The sequence below is a fragment of the Vitis vinifera genome, chromosome 14, assembly GCF_030704535.1.
Source record: "Vitis vinifera cultivar Pinot Noir 40024 chromosome 14, ASM3070453v1".
NCBI lineage: Eukaryota > Viridiplantae > Streptophyta > Magnoliopsida > Vitales > Vitaceae > Vitis > Vitis vinifera.
The window spans coordinates 13,377,805-13,402,330 of record NC_081818.1 but is presented as its reverse complement, the minus strand read 5'-3'; the positions used below and the strand labels follow the sequence as shown (position 1 = coordinate 13,402,330).

The following is a 24,526-nucleotide window of genomic DNA, read 5'->3' as shown; positions in this document are numbered from 1 at the left end:
GAGCTGTGGGAACTTGCGAACTATGGCGGGGCCAATAAAACCACGATGACCAGAAAACATGCCTCTTATATATTAAGTTAGAATGAATAAATGAATGAATCCATGCATTGGTCTTGTGCAGGGGGGAAAACAAAGAAAACCCAAAACAGGGTATGTATACAAAAAAATTAGATTAAGCCAAAACAATCAAATAGCCCTTCATATTTATACCAATCAACAAATCAATGCTCAGAACAACGGTTAAATACTTCAGAATGAACTTAAGCAAAAGCTAAAACATGGCTCCTTCAAACATTAATCAACTAATGATATTCAAAAAACAACAAAAACATCAAGTAGCAAATAACGTCTAAAAATAAATAAAAATAAAAAAATAAAAATAAAAAAGATCTGAAAATAATGGAAAATGAGAGACCTAATAATCATGCCTGGAAACTACCTCCCCATCAATGAGACTCGCCCCAAAATCCAGCCAACTCTAATTCTCTTTCCTCTCATTTTCTTCTCTGCCGCAACCTTTCTCCCTTCCCCTATTTTTCTTCCACCAGATTTTTTTTTTTCTACCCCAAAAACCCCTCCAATCTCCCAGCTGCTCCCAGAACTCCCCGGCCTCTCACCCGGCAACCCTCGAACATGCTACCCTCTACCTTATCCGGAAAGCTAGCACCTGCTCTCCTGTTCCCTCCTCAGTCGTTGCCTGCCCTTCCTCTTGTTTCTCTCCAGCCGATTCCTACCTTCTCGGGCAAGCCATTACCTGCTTCCCTGTTCATCTCTCAGCAGGTATGGGCTCCTCAAACTCCAGCATGGCGTCTCTTGCAACTGGTCCCACGCATGGAGAGGGGTCCCCCACACACTTCTCGGGTGCTGCCAGCTCCTCTAATATATATAAAAAAAACTAAATACCCCTTGCCTCTAAATACCCCTTGCCTCTTCAAAGGGGTCTACAATAATGCTCTCAGATAATATATTTTAGTTATTTTTTTTGTTGTTTTTACTTGTTTTCTGATATCTATTTTTTTTAAATAATTATAAAAATATGTAAAATGATTAAAAATAAAACATTAAATATAAAAATTATTATTAAAACATATTTAAAAATATTAAAAATATTTTAAGCTTCCAAATAGAAAGAATTTGTTTGAGAACTGTTTTTTAGAATATTTTTTATATTCTCCAAAACGAAAAAACATAGAAAACATATTTGGCAATAAAAGCTATTTTTTATTTTTTATTTTTTTAATAATACAAAATAAAATGTTTTCAAATAACATATTTTAGTTGTTTTGCATTGTTTTCGTTTATTTTATTAGGGTTATTTTAAGAAATAATTATATAAACATGTAAATTGATTAAAAATAAAAAATTAGATATAAAAATTATTTTTAAAAGATATTTAAAAATATTAAAATCAAATTAAAAACATTTTAGGTTTTCAAACAAACTTTTGTTTTACAAAAATCAGAAAACAATTTTCAAAAACTATTTTTTAGAATTATTTTCAAAAACAGTTATCAAACAAACTCTTTTATTCTATAAAATATTAAATAACAGTTATTAAAAACTATTCTCAAAATTATTTTCAAAACTATTTTAAAAAACAATTACGAATTACCAAACAAGTCTTTACTTTTTCACAAAATATACCATCAAAATTGAAATACAAGAACCGAAACCACTCAATATCAATCCTCATCTTCCCAATGGTTATATTCTCTAGGGCTATGTGTCATCATCATTATCAACAAATGTCTCAATTGGGAATAGTGTATGCCCTCTTTCTTCATTATCCTATATTGCAAATTAATTTAGGAGGCCCTCTTATGCAGTGGCAGACATAAAACAATATAATCTACAAATGATGCAAGCTGTAGGGCTTCAATCTAAAAATTAAAATGCTCAATGAATTAGGATGCCCACATGATTCCAAACCATTTGATATCTTATTACCATATGTTTGGGAACTGATTTGGAAAAGTTCTCTCAATGAAATTAATCTATATATGTATAAGATTACTGACTGGACAGAGACCTATTAATATTAGACCTACCTATACGATATAACTATAACACCCTCTACTTGGAAGGTCATCATTCATTTGCACAACTTTGTGGCCACCACATTTCGCCTTGTAAATCTGGTATTTGCTTTATCCCAGAATCCTCCATATTTGACTGTATCGATAATAATTCTTTGTTCTAAATCCTGTGTCTATTTTTATTTTTGGAAACAAATGAAGAATTAATTATTTCTTTCAATTCATTAAATCAGCAAGTCATTTGATTTTCTTGTTTTCAAGATTGTGTCATTTTTTTCCTTTGTTCAATAATTAAACAAAGACATTTACAGTATCATGAGAGGAACCAGGATGATGGAGCAGGCAAGCCATGTACTAACAGTCAAGCAGAAGTTGATTAGAACCATGGCCTAATAGAAAGTTCCCAGAAAAAATAATACTAAAATCCTGAATCGTGTTTTCAAATCCCCAAATACTAAAACAAGTTTGTGCAAAGGACCTATAAATTCTCCCAAGAAAGCAAGAAAGCAAGGAAAAGAAAAAATGATAAGTTTAGAGAATTGAGCACCTTCAGTTTGGTTGTGAGGCCAAGCGCTTGAAACCTAACCTAGATATCAAATACAAGAAAGAAAATGCACATGAAAATAAAAGGGCCCTTCTCACCAAGGACTGAAGCCGGTAAATCTACGGATGACATGCTTGATGGGGGAACCAACCAGCTTGACACTATCAAGAAGTCAAGTCTTTAACTTGGGTCGGGTACCGAAAGTCACTTTTCGGTACCATACCCACTTTTTTAGGTTAATAGGATTAAGACACGCTACCATATCCACTTTTTTAGGTTAATAGGATTAAGACACTGGCATGCAAAATAAATAAAAAATTAAAGACAACCAATTCTTCAATTGACATGGGAATTAATCTCATCCACCACACTGTTAACATCGATTACAATGAGCAATTATATTACAATGACCAATTATAAAATCATGTTTAATGCAATTATTTCATTTTAGGAATTTTTTTTTGAATTAGAAAAAAAAAATTTGGGAAAAAAATTACAATTTATTTATTTTTGTAATATAAAGTGATTAAACCCAAGAGGTAATAATAAAAATTAAATTTAAAATAAACAAAAATAATTCAAAATAATTTGGTGATATAATTTATAAATTAAGGAAAAGTAAATTTATTTTATTTTAACATCAAATTATTTGTTGACAAAATTGGATGAAAGTTTGAAGTGTGAAAAGCAATATAATTGGTTTATGAAGTGAAAAAAAAAAAAAGAGAAACAATAGAAATAAATTTTAAAAAATGTATATTAATTTAAAATTAAATTAGTTGTGTACTAATTATGAATTGATAAATATATGAATAAATTACTTCTTAGCATTTAAATTCAATTACACAAAAAATTGGATGAATATTGAAAAAACGAAAAAAAGGCATAATTAGTAACAATATGGAAATCCAAACCCCTTGTTGATTTTTTTAGTAAATTTCAATTTTGAATTTTTCAGCGATCCATTTAACACCCACCAAATATATTGAACTTATTTAAACAATATTTAAGTCATATGAAGTCCCAATTTTTTTCCAAAAAAATTAAAGAAGTGGAGAATAGGGAGGCACAAAGAATATGAGATTCCTCACAATCTTCGTACCCTTGCTCATTTGTTAGTATTTTTGAATTTTGATTTTTTCGAGACTCATTTGAACACCCACTAAGTGTAAAAAATGAATTTAAATAACATCTAAGCCATACGAAGTCCCTAAATATTTTTAAAACATCATAGAAGTTGAGAATGAAGAGGGTAATTCCTCACATTCTTCATACTCTTACTAATTTTTTAGTATTTTTGGATTTTGATTTTTTCAGGTATCATTTGAACACCCCTTAAATATAATGAACTCATCTAAATAATATTCAAGTCATACGATGTCCCAAATATTTTTTAAAATATCAAAGAAATGGAGAATGGAGAGGGTATGAAGAACGTGAGGATTCCACACATTCTTCGTACCATTTCTTATTTTTAGGTATTTTGGGAGTTTGACTTTTTCGGGGATTATTTGAACACCCCTTAAGTGTAATGAACTCATTTAAACAATATCCAAGCCATACGATGCCCCAAAAAAATTTAAAACATCAAATAATTGGAGAATGGGGAGGGTATAAAGAATGTGAGGATTTCTCTCATTTTTTGTACCCTTTCCAATTTTTAAGCATTTTTGGTTTTGATTTTTCCAAGCCTCATTTGAACAATCCTTAATTGTAATGAACTCATTTAAACAATATCCAAACGATACGATGTCCCAAAATATTTTTAAGACACCAAAGAAGTGGCGATGGGGAGAGTACGAAGAATGTGAGGATTCCTCACATTCTTCGTACCCTTTCTAATTGTAAGTATTTTTGGAATTTGATTTTTTCGGGGATCATTTGAACACCCTTTAAGTGTAATGAACTCATTTAAACAATATCCAAGCCATACAATGTCCCAAAATATTTTTAAAACATCAAAGAAGTGGAGAATGGAGAGGGTACAAAGAATTTGAGCATTCTTCACATTATCCGTACCCTTTCAAAATTTTAAGTATTTTTGAAGTTTGATTTTTCCAAACATCATTTAAACACCTCTTGTAATGAACTCATTTAAATAATATCCAAGTCATACAAAGTCCCAACATTATTTTAAAACATCAAAGAAATCGAGAATGGGCAGAGTACGAAGAATGTGAGGATTCCTCACATTCTTCGTACCCTTTCTAATTTTTAAGTATTTTGGAGTTTGATTTTTCTGGGTATCATTTGAACACCCCTTAAGTGTAATGAACTCATTTAAACAATATCCAACTCATACGATGTCCTAAAAAATTTTTAACACATCAAATAAATGGAGAATGGGGAGGGTACGAAGAATGTGATGATTGCTCACATTCTTCATTCCCTTTCTAATTTTTAAGTGTTCTTGGAGTTTGATTTTTCAAGGAATCATTTGAACACCCCTTAAGTGTAATGAACTCATTTAAACAATATCCAAGTCATACGATTTCCAATTTTTTTTTTAAAAATATCAAAGAAGTGGAGAATGGAGAGAGTATGAAGAATGTGAGCATTTCTCACATTGTTTGTACCATTTCTAATTTTTAAGTATTTTTACAGTTTCATTTTTCTAGGAATCATTTGAACACCCCTTAAGTGTAATGAACTCATTTAAACAATATCCAAGTCATACGAAAACCCAAAATTATTTTAAAACATCAAAGAAATGAAGAATGGGTAGGGTACAAAGAATGTGAGGATTCCTCACATTCTTTGTACTCTTTCTAATTTTTAACTATTTTTGGAGTTTGATTTTTTCGGGAATCATTTGAGCACCTCTTAAGTGTAATGAACTTATTTAAACGATATCTAAGTCATACGATGTCCCAAAAAAATTTGAAACTTCAAAGAAGTGGAGAATGGGGAGGGTACGAAGAATGTGAAGATTCCTCACATTTTTTCGTACCCTTTCTAATTTTTAAGAATTTTTGGAGTTTGATTTTTTTAGGCCTCATTTGAACACCCCTTAACAGTAACGAACTAATTTAAACAATATCCAAGAGATACGATGTCCCAAAAAAATTTAAAACATAAAAAAAGTGGAGATTGGGGAGGGTACGAAGAATATGAGGATTCTTCACATTCTTTGTACTCTTTCTGATTTTTAAGTATTTTTAGAGTTTGATTTTTCCAGTGATCATTTGAAAACCCCTTAGGTGTAATGAACTTATTTAAACTATATCCAAGCCATACAATGTCTGAAAAAAAATTTAAAACATAAAAAAAGTGGAGAATGGGGGTAAGAAGAAAGTGAGCATTCCTCCCATTCTTCATACCCTTTCTAATTTTTAAGTATTTTTTAAGTTTGATTTTTATAGGGATCATTTGAACACCTCTTAAGTGTAAACAACTCATTTAAACAATATCCAAGTCATACGATGTCCGAAAAAATTTGTAAAACATCAAAGTAATGGAGAATGAGGAGTGTATGAAGAATGTGAGCATTTCTCACTTTGTTCGTACCCTTTCTAATGTTTAAGTATTTTTGAACTTTGATTTTTCTGGGCACCATTTGGACACCCCTTAAGTTTAATGAACTCATTTCAAGAATATCCAAGTCATAAAAAGTCCCAAAATTATTTTAAAACATCAAAGAAACGGAGAATGGTTAGGGTACGAAGAATATGAGGATTCCTCACATTCTTTGTATCTTTTCTAATTTTTAATTATTTTTGAAGTTTGATTTTTCTGAGGATAATTTGAACACCCCATAAGTTTAATGAACTTGTTTAAACAATATCCAAGCCACACGATGTCCCAAATTATTTTTTAAAACATCAAATAAGTGAAGAATGAGGAGGGTACAAAGAAGCAATTTTCTTGTCATATCATTTTCAAAAACCTTGAAAGCGTCCACTACCACATGGTTCCTCAAATAACATCAAGGTGTCAACCAACCAGGTCCTTGTTTCCATGTCCTTGTTACTTTTGTTGAAACAAGGTATGAATTATAACTTTTAGGAACACTTTGTATTTGTCAGTTGCAGGAAGTTATGAATAGATCTTGAATCTTATGTCTTCTGTTGCTTGTTTCCAGAAATGAAAGCTCAACCTGTCCAAGTCAATTGGCTCTATTATGTGTTGCTCAGAGAAGGATTCTGATCTCTCCTGCCAGAAATAATTCAAAATCTTTAGTGCCTTATCTTTTCTAAAGTTAATATCAATCCAAGTGTGTTTAAAAAGACCCTTTGATGGATTTGGAGAAAGGAGGTACCAGTTCGCAAGGATGTTGGGAACAATAATTCCATGTAAGGAATAGAACTATTGGTGGATGATCTCACTTCTCTTATAATAAGTAGGAATGGAACTGGGATAGATTATGAACAGGCAGAAGTCTGATAGAGTCAAGATTAAAATCAATTAGGTTAAGAAAGGTTATTGTAATACTAAACTGTTTCAAAAGTAGGCGAATGGTAGAAGGAAGGAAAAATTGACTAAATCCATAAAAGGGGGAGCATGGATCAACCGTTGAAGACCAGCATTGGTTTTCAGGGTAGATTTAGGTCCTTCACATCTATAAATGTAGGGACTCAAAAAGATTCAGAACTGAGGGTTTGGATTGATCACACCAAACCCGAGGATATTTGTAAGATGGCCAACCAGACCATCTTTCGGATGGATGGGGATATGCCCAGGTCAGGAATGTGCCCTGGCTGAAGATGTTTAACAATTGCTTTGTGTCAGGATTATCAACTAACCTCAAAGGAAGATGTTCTGAGTCTCTGGATATTTTTTCCCTAGTGAGATCATTAATTAAAATACTAATCAATTTTTATAATACTTGTTACTAAAAGGAGGTGCTCCAAAGATAAAAATTTTAGGATATCAGTCTGGTCATAATCCTCTATGAGATCATATTGAAGCTCCTTTTAAAGGGTCTTGAAATAGTGCTACAATAAACTGTATCACCATTTTAAAGAATTTTTGTGAAGGATAGACAGATTCTTGGTTCAATTCTCACAAAAAATGAAATTGTGGATGGGAGCTAATGAGCAAAAAAGGCAGGGAGAGTCTTTAAGATGAACTTTGAAAAGGCTTATGATTATGCGGATTGAGAATCATACACATTTTAAGAAAATACAAGTCTTTCTATATGAATCCTATGAAATGAATGGTCCCTTTAAAGGTATTTATCAGGGTGACCCTATCTCATATTTTTTGTTAACTATAGTGGAAAATGGCCTAAATAGATAGATTTGAAAGCTAAAGAACAAAATTTAGTCAGGATTTTGAAGTTGGGAGGGAGAGTGAGAGTACCTTACATGCAGGAGCCTGTCTGACATGGGCACGACTACTCTGTAAGAGTGTGTACGCTATATAATTGCTAAGAAGGTGACAATCAGTTAAACTGATTAGATTGGTAATACATACAAAGGAAGATAAGGATTTTATGATAACTTTTCATTAACATCCAAATATTCTCTATGTTTTAAACATAATACTTCATCAAGCTTGCAGAGCATGGATGCGTGTGAGTGCATCTATTTGTGTAGGCATATATCAAAACAAAACCAGGTCCTGAATAAGACTACATGAAGCATGCTATAGTGGAAAATTATCTGAAAGAGTGCTAAAGAAACAAGCTCAAAAAAAAAATTACATGGTGCTACTCATATCACTGACGACAAAGAGGTGCTGAGTTGGATACAATTGTAAGCTTAAAAATTTATGCGCTGAGTGATTGCTTTCAAGACTAAGACTTGTGAATTCAAACTTCACAGCCCTCAAACCTGTTCAAGAAAGGAGGCTAAGGCTTTGCTAAAATGCCTTTAAGTCATGCCTCCAACTTTAGTAACCTTCTCGTCATCACTTGGGTATCCATCCCTAAATGGTTACTTTTCATATGAAACCAAGAACTGTAAGCAAATTCATCCATTCTCATTCAATGTGATGCACCTAAAGTTCTTGAAAGGGTATCAAACAAGATTACAAAATCCTACAATCTCACTCACTACAAATGATGTATTTAGTTGTTTGTGTGAAACTGTACATATAATAGATTTCAATGCAGATATATAAGCACAATTCATGTATCAATGACCAATTTTCCTTTTGCTTACCCCTATAAGAGTCTTCCTTCCCATTGGGTTTGCCAACACACTTCATTGCATAAAGCCTAGTATCATGGATGATGCTTCTTTACACTACTTCTAAATTCCACCCAGATGCTCATTACTAATTTAATCTTAGAAGTGCCAAATGTTTAAAAAAAACGCCATATTGTGATAACATAATAATAACAAAATCATCCTACCTTTGGTGGACACTCAATAAACTTGATATAGATACAAAGTCAACAAAGCTTACATCCAACGGCTTGGGTTTTACTAACTTGGAAGAAATAAGTGACAAATTTAATCCTGGAAATGACTTCAGATATTCTTAACAGTTTGAATTATTAATGACTTCAACTTGGCAAATTAAATTTCCCTCTAGGATTCTGTCAAAACATGTGAAAGTAAAGTACTCACCAAGAGTGGCCATTGTTAACACTTGAAAAAGATAAAGACGTTGTGTACCGCTTCCAGATATCAATCTCTCTAAAGTGAGAGTAAGTATAGTCCCCCAGCTTTAAACTTCCAATCCATGTGTATCCCTCTTCAGATTGGGGAAGTGTTGTAGCCAAATAGTAAAAGATGCAAGCTGCTGTATGCGCGCAATAGGTAAACATATAATTGATCCGTATGTCCTTCTCCATCTTTTGGAAAAAATCTGTGACTTTCCGTATCCTAATCAATGTAATCCATAAGAGGTACCTCACTTATTTTCACCCACAAGCCTGATTAAAACAGAGGAACCAAAGTGATTACAGAAAGAGATATAACTTGACATGTATCATTTGTAAGGAACATTTTTCTTCAACAAATCATGATTTATAATTCAATGGTCCAGTAGCGAGATCCTGCTCTCAATTTGAAAGGAACCTGGTATGACTCTAAATGAAGGAGCTATGGATATGATTCCATGTATCTAGTAAAAGTACTGATGGAGGAAAATCTCAAAGACAAACTCAACTCTATGCAAAATATGCATACAGATATAATTCTGTTCCAAAGGCTTTTGTGTGAGAGAAGCATCACATTATTAAATACAATGCATATGAATGACTTAGATCACTGTTTGAAGGAGTTGCACAAGACAACAAGAGTTCCATCCATGAAAATGAATCAATTCATTGTAAATTACAAATCTTTTGAAGGCACAATATTGAGAAATCATCATTCTCACCAAAATAAGGTAGAAAGGAGGTCACAAGTTGAAAACTAATGTTTTACAGAAAATAATTATCTAACTTAAATGCTACACCAACAGGATTAACTCATGCAAAATCATACATAAACACAAGGAACTAATTCAACTTCCATAAAATGTTTAGAATTACTATGCCTATATCGATCTTTTCGTGCTTAATAATTCTATAACAATGCCTTGTCATTTTTCCCATTCCAACCCATACAAAATGATGAAGAGAAATCAAGAAGGTGGGACTTGAATTATCTAATAAAGAATATATCAAAAAAACAAGCACCTAAAAAAAAACCTTGTTGATTGCAGAAACTTTTCATACATGTCGACAATAATAAAAACTAAACCAACCTTTAAAAATCTAGCGAGAAGATGATGAGAGGTATTTATACAATTTTGAAAGCAAAAGAGAAATACCTAGTAAATAATATCCCAAGGCAAACAGAAAAGTAAATCAATGACAAAACTAGATTTCAAATACCTTAAATTTACATTAGAAAATAAAATGTCAGCAGTAGTGGAAGTAAAGCACCATATACAATAATTTAGTATTATGAACTTCCTAATTAGGTTGTCACTTGGACCCAACATTTGATTTCTCGCACCAAATAAACCAAACATGCTCAGATTACATTCAACCATTCAAGCATTTTTAAAACAGGACTCTTCACATGGATGTCCACATACTTCAAAGGCAACATAGAATAGATTCAAGCATTTTCCCAACTATTGCAAGCCCCACCCATAAAAATCTAAATAATAATAATAATGAAATTCGACATATTGGATAAACTAAATAGAAATCCATTAAGTGGGTGTCTTAATAGCTTAAGCAAGCATGTATGAGAAAATGACAAATATAGAGAAGTGTAGTAGGAGGAAATAGTAAGAGAGAAAAGAGAGAGACCTAAGTGCAATAGATGTGCGCTTGTAGACCATTCTGTAAGTGTGGGTATCTCTGTAGGCAAGGAAGAATTGGAGCATAATGTCAATAAGAAAAGCAATCTGGCCAGCAATGTCCAGGAAGACCAGGTCCTTTGGCAATCCTCTGAAGAATCCAAACTCCATGGGTGTGAAAAATGAAGAGTACACTGCCCGTAACAATATGAACTTTGTCCATCTTCTGTACCACCTGCATTTTTACTATTTAATTTTCAAAAGTCAAAACAACAAGGAAAAGCCTAATTAATTTTCAAATTCTGGGAATGGTGAGAAAGAGTCTGTAGATAACACTCTTTCAGAAAGAAGAGGTTTAGAAATATTTAGTATGTAATTCTCAAAAAATGAGCATGTTATTTATTATACAATAACCTGAAAATGGTTTTATTAGTCCAATCGCTTTGCTCTAGTGTTTAGGATATGGTATGCAAATTGTCTATAAAATTAGCTGCAATACATTCCAGGTCCTTCCCTAAGAAAATTGATAACTTGATATGGGTCGAATCTCTCCTAATCTCTAATTGCTACCTTGTCTCTCCACCTGTGGAAATAAACTGATACATACTTGCATTACATCAAACTCACCCAAATATTAACTGACACATGGAATGTTTGTTCCCTAATATTTCAACCGTCTACATGTCATGTTACTCTATCTTTTGAAGAAATATAGAAAAATATTCTTTACAAATAAAGCACTTGGACACCTAAAATGCCCACAATTCTATTTCAACTGTGTTAAATCAAGTGACTTGCAACATCAATTCCATTCAAAACAAGAATTACCCAAGTTTACACCTGGCTCTGAATTTTAGGACAAAATATTGCAGGAAAACAACATAAAGTTTTTATGCTCCTCCAACTCCAAGCAAACCAAGGAAATTAAACAGTTGTAAATGTAATAAATGAAATCTTGATTTTGATGCATGGGTTTCTCCAGCATTATGGCGTATAACAAACCCATAAATTCAAAATAAAAGAGATATTTACTATCTACCTTGCATCAGGTTCAATTCTTCCCCTTTTTCTTTCATGTCTTTTGCTAAGGAAGAATTCATTAGTCAGTGCATTGTGGTTCTTGGAAAATGTCTCAAATTCCTAATTAATACAGATTTTTTTTTTAAAAGAATATTGTTAGAATATTTCCTAAGTTATATATTATTGTAATATTATATTTCCTTATATAATAAGGAAAGTTATTCGAATTTCTTTATAAATATTTTAGGTCAAGAGAGGAAAAGGGCATGAGATGGAAATGTACTTGTGGTGACTATACAAGGTGGAAAGAGTTGTGAGGAAAAATGGAAGACACTTGATGAAGTGAGAGTCTCATAGTTTAAGGTGTGGATACAAGAAGTGGAGAAATATCGGATGTTTCGAGACTTTAAATAATTGTATCCTATTATGTCCTTTGTAATATTTTCTATGGTATAGTGAAATGATCCTCTCTTATCCATGGATGTAGGCATGGTTGTCCGAACTACATTAAAACCTCATGTACCTTTGTGCTAATTGTTTTATCTTTATGTTCTTAAACTAATGTTAGGTTAAAGATTTTTAGAAGAGAAAAATATTACAGACCATATAAGATGAAGACAAAAGGAATTTCAGTTGAAGGGAAAGTCACTTGCTTTCTCGTTAGGATGTGATATAAAAAGAATGTATTATGGAGAGATGAAAAATTAACTTAATGGAATTTACTCTAAAGTGTTGGCCTCTTAGATTTAAGAGATGGAAGCAATACTAATTTTCAAAAAAAAATTGATCTTCAAGGTTAAAGTACTAACCTTTAGGTTTGGATGTTCCCAAACCTTAAATTCCAAGTATTGAAGACAACCCTAAAGTTGTTGAAAGTCTCGGAAACCCACAATTTTCCACCCGATAACTTAACTTTGTTCTTGGCACACTTCCGGTGAATAGGAAAAAATGGTGGAGGCTATGGTTCTCTTTCTCTCTAGATGGTAGAAGATAGAAAGTGATGAAAACCCTAACCCCTAGAGGTATTTATAGGATTCCTGACTAAGCTTAAGTGACTTGAGTCCACATAGGCTTGGGTTACTTAATCTAGCCTAAATTGGGTCCTAATTGATTAATTCACTCAACAAGGTTTACTAATTAATCAATTACCCCAATCTAGAGACCTTATTCACTTACCCTTGTGCAACCTTGCATAATTACCAAAACACCCTTAGGTACAAAGGTGAACCTAGAGCTAATATGACCCTCACAACTCATGCCAACACGATATATGAGTTCAAAGCAAGGACCACTTAAACCCATAGGAATATTGGCTCCCTTAGAATCCAATTCTGAAGTTTATTCAATATCGCACTATAAGGAATTAATTGAACTTCAATATCTTATGTAAATAATAACAAAACACTATGTGCTCAGGTCCGTGACCTACTATCCATTGCGTTCAGTCTCTCCATGAACTAGTGTTTGTAGTCTAATAAGATGAAAGTTATCAACCTTTCCAAACTACCTCTACTATCCTTGAATTATAGATCCTCCTATTGTGTGTTCAATTAACATGTCTTAGCTCTCAAAGAGTTTATGTCAAGTTCCACTTAAGGAACTATTATGGTCATAGTTTCCATGAACACATCTCCTTAGGATCACCCAAGAGGACACTTTATCCTAATCCCATGAGATATCATGGTGCCTCTATTAAAAATACCTATTGTTACTGACTTCCATCAATAGTGATCAAATCCATACAGAATATATGATTAGTTTACGATCTCACCGTAGGTCAAAGCCATTGCTAACTTTAGCACAAGCTTAGTATTCTCTCAATGTTGAGAGACAACACAATGAAACAACTTGGTGAGATCATGACTACTTGATAGCCTTAAGTCATACCCAATAATGAAAATATCGGTAATCACATATATATTGGTACTTCAATTTTATAGATATATCAAATATATCATACATATATCGGTGAATATTTTGACACAAAATATTGATAGGCCTAAAATTTATCAAAACCCATAGAAATGTAAGAAGAAAAAACTCATAGAAATGTAATTAGAAGTATAATAGACATTTTAAAGTTGTTTTATTGAATAATTTGATATATCTATGATATAATTTGTGATATTAAATTTAATTATATCATATCGATCGATTAGAAATGTGAACTTTGTAAGTGTACACTCATTATAAAGCTACATGAAAGATTTAATTTCATTAAATATTAATAATTTGTACATATTACATTGCAATGAGCCTTTAGTACCAACATGATGACTTATGTGGTTAAATGGAATTGGCCGATAAAGGAACCCCGTCTTGTTGTTGGAGACAATATTGGTACCAACTCATTAAGCCTCGTCTATTCTCTTCTGTTCTTTTCCCCAATAGCTCTTATGCTTAGACTAACTTTTCTAGAGCCATGGTATTCATTTCGTGTGCAGTACGTGAAATCATCTTCATAGGAAAATGGGCTCACTGGATATTGACATTGTTGGTGTTTCCTAATATCTCCTTCATCATCAATTCCAGTTCTTGAACCATTGTAACCAAAAGTATAAGTACCAGCAACATTAGGTCTACTACTTTGGCCTGCACTTGTTGAGTCAACCTCATGGTGGGAATTCAATGTCGTCTAAAATGAATCCTCAATGTCTATGTTAAAACTCTCACTGTGAACTTTTTTAAACAACACACGTTCAACATCAACACCAAATTCTTGAACATAAGCGGTAATTCGCGGATCAGGATTTCCAACTTCATCATTCAAGTGTAGAAGCCTAACCCATTAGAACAATTATCTTCTTCATCACCCATCTTAACTGAAATGTCAAGGAGATCAATGTAATCTTTCTCAACAACTTGATCATTTTCTGTCTCTATATCGCGCAACTTTAGCTTCATGTTATCACAACAAAAAACAAATTGTTGCAATTGAGGGTAAGTCAGACGATTTCGTTGCTTCTTGTGGATGAGAGCAAACGTGTTCCAATTTCTCTCGCAGGTAGAAGATGATGTAGTTTGTGAAAAAAAATTGATGGCCAACTTCCTCAATGTAGGTGTATGATTTCCATACATAAACCACTATTCAGTTGCTACCAATTCATAATTATATAAATACTTATGTGGTGAATTTATAATAATGATATTGATTCGACTCATGGTAGCTTAGCTTTAAAGGTGTATCAACAAAATTTATACCTTAAATACTATTACTAAAGTAGCCAAGCTACTATAGCATAGTGGTTCTAGGATCGTTCACTGGGAAGAGTTTTCGCAAACACTAGTGATATTCAAATTAGGAAAATAGGTGATTTTCTTATGGATGTTAGCTTTAAAAGAAGATGTAAATGTTTTAGAAAGATTTAAACTAATCTAAGCTAACATTAAAGACTAAAATGAAAGGGTGTAAAAACAAGTTTCTCAAAGATAGGATAGTTATGCTCTGGCTCTTATGCAAATTGGAAATCTCGGGATAGGCTCCTCGAGTTGGGGTTGCAACTATGGTGATGCTTGCTTCCCGAACCGGTATGGATTTAGCAAATCAAGTTTTAATCCTTTAAAATGGCAAAACAGATGGTAGTGAATTTCATCAATGGTTATTCACCTTAGACTTCCTTTGAATGGCTCGTAAGAGATAACTAATGGTCTAAAGCCAAAAGCTTACCAAATATTGGCAACTCAAAGTCATTCCAAGTGATAAACTCACCTTTCAATGGCCATTGAAATTGGTTCTAACGGATTAATGCAGAACTTGGAATTGAAAACCTCACCTTCCAATAGCTCGTAGGAGATAGCTAATGGATAGAAATCCAAAAGCTTATCAAGTATTGGCCGTTGGAAGTTGTCCAAAGGAAATAAAAAACCAAACTTTGCATTAATGAACCTTTAATGAAAAACGTCTACCTTACCTTCCGAGTGCGAGAAATTTCCATGGGATTGCATCCAAGCCATCACATAACATCCATACTTTGAGAAACTAAAAGTTTTAGCCAATCATCCTCTGAGGAAAAGCCCTCAGAGGCTGTTTGGCTTCCAAGAAAATAAAATAGTAAAGAGAAAAGAGAGACGAGAGAGCTCTGTATATATTCTAAGTGTAAAACGTAACATATGTTCTATATATTTTCCAAGAGGTGATTTCCACCCCTTATATAGTCTTTACAAAAGCAAAAGCTTGTGATTGGTTAGTTACAAGGATAAGAAAGGAAATTACATCAAAAAATACAAAGGAAAATATCTAAAGTGGAGTCGGCAAAAACAGAGGAAAATTCGCACCACGCATGGGTTATGCGAATTTTGAAGGTGTTATGCAAATTTCGCATAACACCTTGTGTCGTGCGAAATTTTCGCACAACCTGGAGCAGTTGGCTTCCGAAGGCCATATCTTCCTCATTTCAGCTCCAAATCATACACGGTTTGAAGCGTTGGATTATTGACTTCTAGAGCTTTGAAATGGTATATAGCATGTAAAAAATGGACTTCGGGAAGTGCTCCAAAAGTGTGAAAGAAGACTGCAGCTACTGTCCTCTTTGCTTCTCTTCACTTTGCTTTCCTCTTCTCCATTGTTCTTTCCTTGCATACTTTGAACGACTTTGGCAAAGGGCTATGGAGCTCCAAAGCTTGGTTCTTCATGAATTTGAGCTTCCAAAAGCTTTTCCATATCTTGTCCAAGTAGCTCCTCCATCATTTGGCATGCTTGAATTGATTCATAAGCTGATAAAAACATGTAAACTTGCCACAAAATGGTTAAAACCAATTACTAAGGACCTTAATGAATTAATTGGGTTAAATGAATATGATTACTACTCAAAGGTGCTTAAAACCATTATAATTAGGTCTACAAAATAGCACTTTTTGGTAGTAATCAATAGTACTCACCGAGCACCATGGTTGACCTTGCTGCAATCACCGCTAAATCCCCAAATCCTATCTTTGCATCTGAAAAAAGTATAAGCTATTTATTCAACATTTAATTGTCAATGTCATATTTGTTAGCAAATGTTCAAATAAATTGATGAATGAAATTATTGTTTAATTAGATTAACTAAAATAATAGTTTAGTTTTTTTATTTACGTCATTTCCAAGTTGATCAAGCGATTCAATAGTTGGGTCTAATTATACGAAAACATCATGGACCACTTGAAGTAGATTTGGATCACTACCAACTCCATGTCTATATTGAAACCTTGGATTCAAGAAGTATGCTATAATAAGATTAAGTAGATTAAGTATCTTGTAAGAGAAAATTAAATAAATTAAGAGTAAGAACTTATGAAGATAGATAGTACTTAAGTACTTGCTGCATGAAGTGGATGTGTTAGTGTTTTCTCCCAACGATCTTTTATTATTTTAAAGATCCATTCTCTAGTTTGTTGATGAATGAGGTTCTTTTTCATCACTTGCATAAGCTCATTCACAAATGGCATTGTGGGAACAACTTTTGAATCCACAAGTCGAAGCACCACGTATAGTGGCTCATATAATGAAACTACATTTGCCATTTTGTTCCAATACAGATGGTCAAACATTAATTTCTTCAATTCTTATCCAATGTTTTTCCAACTGAGCTTGTGTTGTGCCCATTTATCAGTCATAAACAATCTCTTCAAATCAGCCTTTTTTTTAAGAAAGTTGTCATTAGAAATATAATTAGTAGCAAACCTCATAACTCTTAGTTGAACAATGTCTCCACCACATTACTTTCTTATTTGTGTAAGTAACCAACCATGGTTGTAAATGAAGTTGGTTATCTTGCGGGCATTGCTTGTCATATCTGCAACTAGGTCATTTGTCGATGTCTTTTAACATTAAGTCAATGCAGTGTATCATACACGGAGTCCAATAAAAGTTAGACTTCTTCATCAATAACTTGCCTACTTTCACAAATGTCAACCCATTATCTGTGACAATTTGGACCACATTTTTTCCCCGAATTCTTTTATAACACTCTTTAATAGCTTGTATATATATTTGTGGTCATTGATATTGTTTGATACATCAACTAACTTGAGGAACACCATAGTCCCTTTTGAATAGGCCATGAAATTAGTTATACTTAATTTCGTGGGCCTTGTCCATCCATCTAATATTATTGTGCACCCATGTCTTCCATTTTTCTTTTTGTTGGTTCACATAAGCTTCCATTTCTCTATACTCCATTTCCAAGTACTTGTTGTTTATTTCATATGGAGATGGAGGTTCGATTCTCATTCCTACAATTCATATGTAAGAAATATTTTAAACATGTCACAAAAGATTATACTTACTCAAAGTCTAAAACAATATAAAAATTAAGAAATTAGTAATTACCTGCTTGTTGTGTACCAATAATCATATTCTTGAAGTGATGAGAGTTTGATTTATGAGGCGTGATGCTCTCATAAATGAAGAATTTGCTTATTAAGCATACCATCTTTTCTTTAATTGAACTAGCCTTAAATATATCTTTGATATTTTTTTGTCTTGCTGTAGAAGACTTGTAGAGCAAGGGCACAATAGGCAACAATAGGTTCGAATTTCGCTTACTTTGTGATTTTTGCATCATCGTCGGTGTGGCGCTAGGAAATGATGACTCCCCTATTTTATGCTTGCTTCCTATAACGATTTCATACTATTGTCACTCCCATTCTATCGCTTTCAAGGTGTGAAATGTAGATTGATAAGCATCTTGCTCATCCAGATGCATATATGTTGGATACATTTACACATCTCCGTCCTCATCACCATCATCCTTATGTATGACAATTGTATGACTACCCCCCATTGTGCCACTTAATTGAGCATGGATCTTTTGAATTTCTATAACTTTCTTTGCTTTTGCTTTAGATTTTTCAAGTGACATCTCTCGTATCTCTTCTTTTACTTCGAAAGGCACTCTAAGACACTTTTTGGTGTTGTTGTGTGGGTTTTTATGCGCTAAATGGAACTTGAGATTCGGAGGAAAGGAAAGTAACACCCGTTTTTGGTAGCACTGAGTTGGTACATTTCGGGACCCCTGATCAGCCCAGGAAGCTAAAGATTGGCACCTCCTTATCTGCTGACGAGATAAGCAAATTGATTGACCTGCTTAGGTCAAACCTGGATGTATTTGCATGGTCATATGAGGATATTCCAGGCCTTGATCCCTCTATAGTCCAGCATCACTTGCCCATCCTGCCACATGCTAGACTTATTAAGCAGAAATTGAGGAGATTACACCCTCGATGGAGTTTGTAGATTAAGAAAGAGATTCAAAAACAACTCAGTATTGGTTTCCTGTCAGTGGTCGAATATCCTAAGTGGTTGGCTAATGTCGTCCCTATTCTAAAGAAGGACAATAAGGTTAGAGTATGTGTTGATTTTCGAGATCTGAACAAGGCCAGTCCTAAGGATGATTTTCCCCTCCCACACATTGATATGTTGATTGACAGCACTGCAGGACATTTGATGTTGTCCTTCATGGGTGGGTTTACTAGGTATAATCAGATTTTGATGGCTCTAGAGGATATGGAGAAGACTTCTTTCATCACTGAGTGAGGTACTTACTATTACCGGGTTATGCCATTTAGGTTGAAGAATGCAGGGGCCACCTATCAAAGAGCTGCTACTACTCTATTCCATGACATGATGCATAGATATGTTGAGGTATATGTGGAGGACATGATAGTAAAATCTTGAGACAGGACAGATCACTTAGTAGCCTTATAGAGATACTTTGAAAGGATCAGACAGTTCAGATTAAGATTGAATCCCAAGAAGTGCACCTTTAGGGTAACTTCTGGGAAATTGTTGGGGCATGTCGTTAGTGAGCGTGGTATAGAGGTTGATCCAGAAAAGATCAGAGCCATACTTGACATGCCTGCTCTGAGGACCGAGAGAGAGATCAGAGGCTTTCTTGGCATATTACAGTATATCAATCGTTTCATTGCCAGATTGACAGACATATGCGAGCCTATCTTCCATCTTCTGAGGAAGAGCCAACCTACAGTTTGGGATGATGATTGCCAGCACGCTTTCGAGAAGATTAAGGAGTGTCTCCTTTCTTCTTCAGTTTTAGTACCGCCTACGCCAGGGCGCCCTCTGCTTCTGTACTTGTCAATATCGGAGATTGTCATGGGATGCATGTTAGCTCAACTCGATGATTCAGGAAAATAGCGAGTCATTTATTATCTGAGTAAGAGGATGCTCGAGTATGAGTATAAATACATTATGATTAAGCACCTATGTTTGGCATTGGTTTAGGCCACCAGAAAACTGAGACAATATGTGACCGAGTATTCCATATTAGTAGTCTCACGATTAGATCCATTGAGATATCTGTTTGACATGTTTATTTTGACTAGTAGGCTCATGAAATGGTTAGTGCTACTGAAAGAGTTTGATATTCAGTATATCACGCAGAAATCAGTAAAAGGAAGCATTGTTACAAATCATTTGGCTTCTTTGCCAGTATCTGATGAAAAACCGGTTGACGACGATTTCCCTGATGAGCAGTATGTCTCAGTGACTAGTATTGCAGGATGGCGGTTGTACTTTGATGGTTTCGCCAATCAGTCGGGGTTTGGTATTGGCATCCTATTGATATCACCTCAAGGTTATCATATTCCCAGATCAGTCCGTTTGGCATTCTTCGATCATCACCAGTTGATGAATAATGTTGTTGAGTACGAGGCATGCATTACAGGTCTAGAGATTGCGCTCGATCTTGGAGTTAGACAGTTGGAAATCCACAGGGATTCCAACTTGGTTATTCAGCAGACTCAGGGTATCTGGAGGACTCGGGATGAGAAGTTGAAACCCTATCATGCTTATTTGGATTTGTTGGTTGATAGGTTTGAGGAGTTGAGATATATACATCTGCCCAGGGCAAAAAATCAGTTTGATGATGCGCTAGCCACTTTGGCTTTTGTGATTGAGATCCCTATGGGAGTGACTATGCGATCATTGCTGATTGAGACCAGATCTGCACCAGCTTATTGTTGTCTAATTGGAGATATCAAGGATCAAGATGGACTACCATGGTACCATGATATTTATCAGTTTCTGTCATGTGGCGCTTACCCTGAGTCAACCACTATCAAGGATAAGAGAGCTTTAAGGCAGTTAGTCACTAGATTTGTGATTTGTGGAGAGTCATTGTACAGACGATCGCCCGATGGCCTATTGTTGTTATGTCTAGATCGTACCTCTACAAATCGAGTGATGAGAGAGGTTCATGAACGAGTTTGTGGCCCACACATGGGATGGCACATGTTGGCCCTAAAGATTATGAGGACAAGTTATTTTTGGTTGACCATGAAGGCAGATTGTTGTCAGTTCATTTAGAAGTGTCCAGAGTGCCAAATGCACGGTGATCTCATTCACATGCCACCTTCAAAGTTGCATGCACTCACTTCTCCTTGGCCATTTTCAATATGGGGTGTTGATTCGTGCCCAATTGGTGTCTCAGTTGATTCGTGTCCAGTTGGTGCTCCTTGATTGAGGGAGTAATCAACAAAATTTATAACCTATTACACCATATACTAGGGTAGCAAAGAAAAAGCTACTATAGCATAGTGGCTCTAGGATCGTTCACTGGGATGGGTTTTCACTTCACAAATGATATTAATTCAAAGCTGAATTGGTGCCTTTTCATTTCAAGGTTAGCTTTAAAAGAAAACATAAAGATGTTTGAATGAAAAAGGTTCGGTTTTAAACTAACCAAAAATAGTAACTGATTTTACTTACAAAAAAAAGTGTTTCTTGGAGTTTAGATCACTAGGCTCAGGTTCCTCATACAAAAAGGGAGTTCCGGTCACTTGTTTCTTTTCCTCGCATTAGAAAATTAACATATAGTTCCTTCTCCAACCGGTGTTGTACAGATGCTTCCCATTAATGGGTTCAAACACTAAATCTCTCTCACTGATGCACCTTGCAATCGCTCATGCCTCTCACCTAGCACTTGCCATTCAAGATGATCTTTAACCTTGGATTACCCATCAAAAGCTCGCAAGACATAACTAATGGATGTCTCCTTGGAGTCCAAAAGCTTACCAAGTGTTGGCTATTCTAGAAAATCCTAGCTTCAAACCACCTACCAAAAGCTCGCAAGAGATAAACTAGTGAATCTCCATGGACGGAGATCACTTGCCTTACCTAGTGTTGGCTTAGGTGAATTAAAGGCGTTTTAAGTTAACTAAAAAGATAAAAACCATTAACGGGTCACACTTTCTCTTCATTAAAAACTAAAACAACAAAACTTCCAATTTATGCATGTGGAAACTTACCCGGCTTTCCTCACTCCAAGAGACAAAAAGCCTAGCCTCTCATCCTCTAAGGAAAAATCCTCAGAGAATGTTTGGCTAGCAAGAAAATGAAAATGAAAAAAAATGAAAAACAGAGCAAGGCTCTGTATATTCTATATATTTATATATCTATATATTTTACAGTGGATGCAAGGGAATATATATAGAGACGTTTTTCCAACCTTCCTAACTAAGAAATCTTATGGTTGGTGGATTACAAGGAGAAGAATGAAAATTTATACAAAAATATCTGAAGAAAAGATCTAAAAGAGTCGGTGCACAAATATCCTAGTTCGCACGTAGATTTCGCACGTTGCATGGTGACTTGCGAAAATCTCGCAAGTTGATTTCGCAACTTGGAATCCATTTTCGCACGTTGAGCTCCAAGTTCGCAAGTTGCAAAATCACTTTCGAAAGTTGGGCTTCTCTGTGACTGTGCGGCTGTATTCCATTTCCATTTCGCAAGGTAGGCTTTAATTTCGCATGTTGGAGTTCCAAATTCGCAAGATGCGAATTTGTCCTTCAGCTGGATGCAGTGGTCTTGTGAAGGCCATATCTTCCTCATTTCAGCTCCAATTCGTACACCATTTGAAGCGTTGGATTCTTGACTCCCTGAGCTTTGAAATGGTATATAGCATGTAGAAAATGGACTTCGGAAAGTACTCCAAAAGTGAGAAAGAAGACTACAGCTACTATCTTCTGTTTTCTTCACTCTATTTTTCCTCTCTCCGTTGTTCTTTCCTTGCATACTTTGAAAAACTTTGGCAAAGGGCTATGGAGCTCCGAATCTTGGTTCTTCATGAATTTAAGCTTCCAAAATCTTTGCCATGAACTATATACAGCTCTCCCTCTTTCTTGGATTGCTTTGGTGTAGCTAAAAGCTATCAAAAACACCAAAACTTAACACAATTTGATTAGAAACGATTGCAAGGGTCCTTAACATGTGAATTGAGTTAAAAGGTAATAATTACTACTCAAGAGTATTTAAAAGAGTTAATTACAAGCTACAAAATAGTACTTTTTGAGTAGTAATCAGGTATTGATATTATTGGGCAGATCTCGCCCAAGTCTTCCAGCGAGCACGAGTACATCTTAGTAGCCATTGATTACTTCACCAAGTGGGTGGAAGCCGCTTCTTACGCCAAATTGACAGCGGCTATGGTAGCCAAGTTCATCAGATCGCATATTATCTGCCGATACAGGATCCCTCATGAGCTGATCTCAGACAGAGAGGTGCATTTCGGAGGCAAGGTGGATACATTGATTTAGGAGTATGGCATTCAGCATCATAGATCATCTACGTATAGGCCGCAAACTAATGGGATAATTGAGGCCACGAATAAGAATATTAAGCGGATTTTGAGGATGATGGTTGAGACTTCTCGGGATTGGTCAAAGAAGCTCCCTTTCACACTATGGGCTTATCGCACTTCTTTTTGTACCTCTACCGGAGCAACGCCTTACTCCTTGGTGTATGGTATGAAAGCAGTGCTACCTGTTGAGATTGAGATGGGATCTTTGAGAGTAGCACTAGAGTAGCAGATATCTGAGACCGAGTGGGCTCAGTCTCGTTATGATCAGCTTAGCCTTCTAGATGAAAGGAGACTGAGGGCAGCAGATTATGTTTAGGCTTATCATAGGAAAATGACCCGTGCATTCAGGAAAAGGTTTAAGCCTAGGAAATTCCAGAAAGGTGACCTAGTTTTGAAGGTCCTCAGGGGATTGATCAAAGACCCTAGAGGCAAGTTCAGACCGAGTTGGAGTGGGTCGTATGTTATTCGAATTTGACCCGAGAGTGAGCTGCCTGCTTGACAAATTTGGACGAAAATCAGTTTTCGGAGCCAATCAATGTGGATTAGCTGAAGAAGTTTTACGTATGAGATCATGGTCAGAGGATGGGTGGCCATAATTTTGAGTAGCCATATTCCCTGTTGCACACCTACACATTGATATATCCCATTGCTAGCCCATTGAGCCTCACACAATTCATTATGACCTATTCGTTCACTTTGCCTTGCATACATTTTCTCACTTGGGTTAGGGGCCTTCTCTTGTGCGCTTTGCATTTATTGTCTAGATCGGTGAGTATTGTGAGTCCATTGTGTCATTGTTCGTTTGTTTCATTTTTGGGTCATTCATGATTTCTTCTGTCCTATATTGTGCATTTTCACTTTGTCTGTCTTTGAGTTTTGTTTCTATCCTTTCGATTCTTTTCGCTTCTATCTTCCCTTATGTGATGATGACGCACTCTCGTCCCAAAGCTGCAAGTTAGGCTTGTCACACCCTTCGTTCCACCCTTAAGTTTTGATCCAGGAGTTTTAGTTTGAGGGAACCATTTGGGTTTGGGATTTGAGGTACATTTGTTAGATCATGTCGGTATGGTCGTTGGCTTACTTTGTCGGTTGTTCCGCAAAAAAAAAAAAAAAAACTTGTGCTCATTCGATGTTCATGTCATTAATATTTGGGTTTTGTATGG

General features: G+C 34.9%; 1 protein-coding gene across 1 annotated transcript; it reads left to right on the top strand.

The window, feature by feature from the left end:
- The first annotated feature begins 633 nt into the window (after positions 1 to 633).
- Positions 634 to 23,589, top strand: LOC104881573 (uncharacterized). Its single transcript, XM_010662145.2, has 7 exons — positions 634 to 780; positions 19,004 to 19,242; positions 19,336 to 19,411; positions 19,499 to 19,876; positions 20,009 to 20,977; positions 23,107 to 23,283; positions 23,335 to 23,589. Exons 1-7 carry the CDS (start codon positions 634 to 636, stop codon positions 23,587 to 23,589), a joined length of 2,241 nt encoding a protein of 746 aa, XP_010660447.2.
- The last annotated feature ends 937 nt before the right edge of the window (positions 23,590 to 24,526 follow it).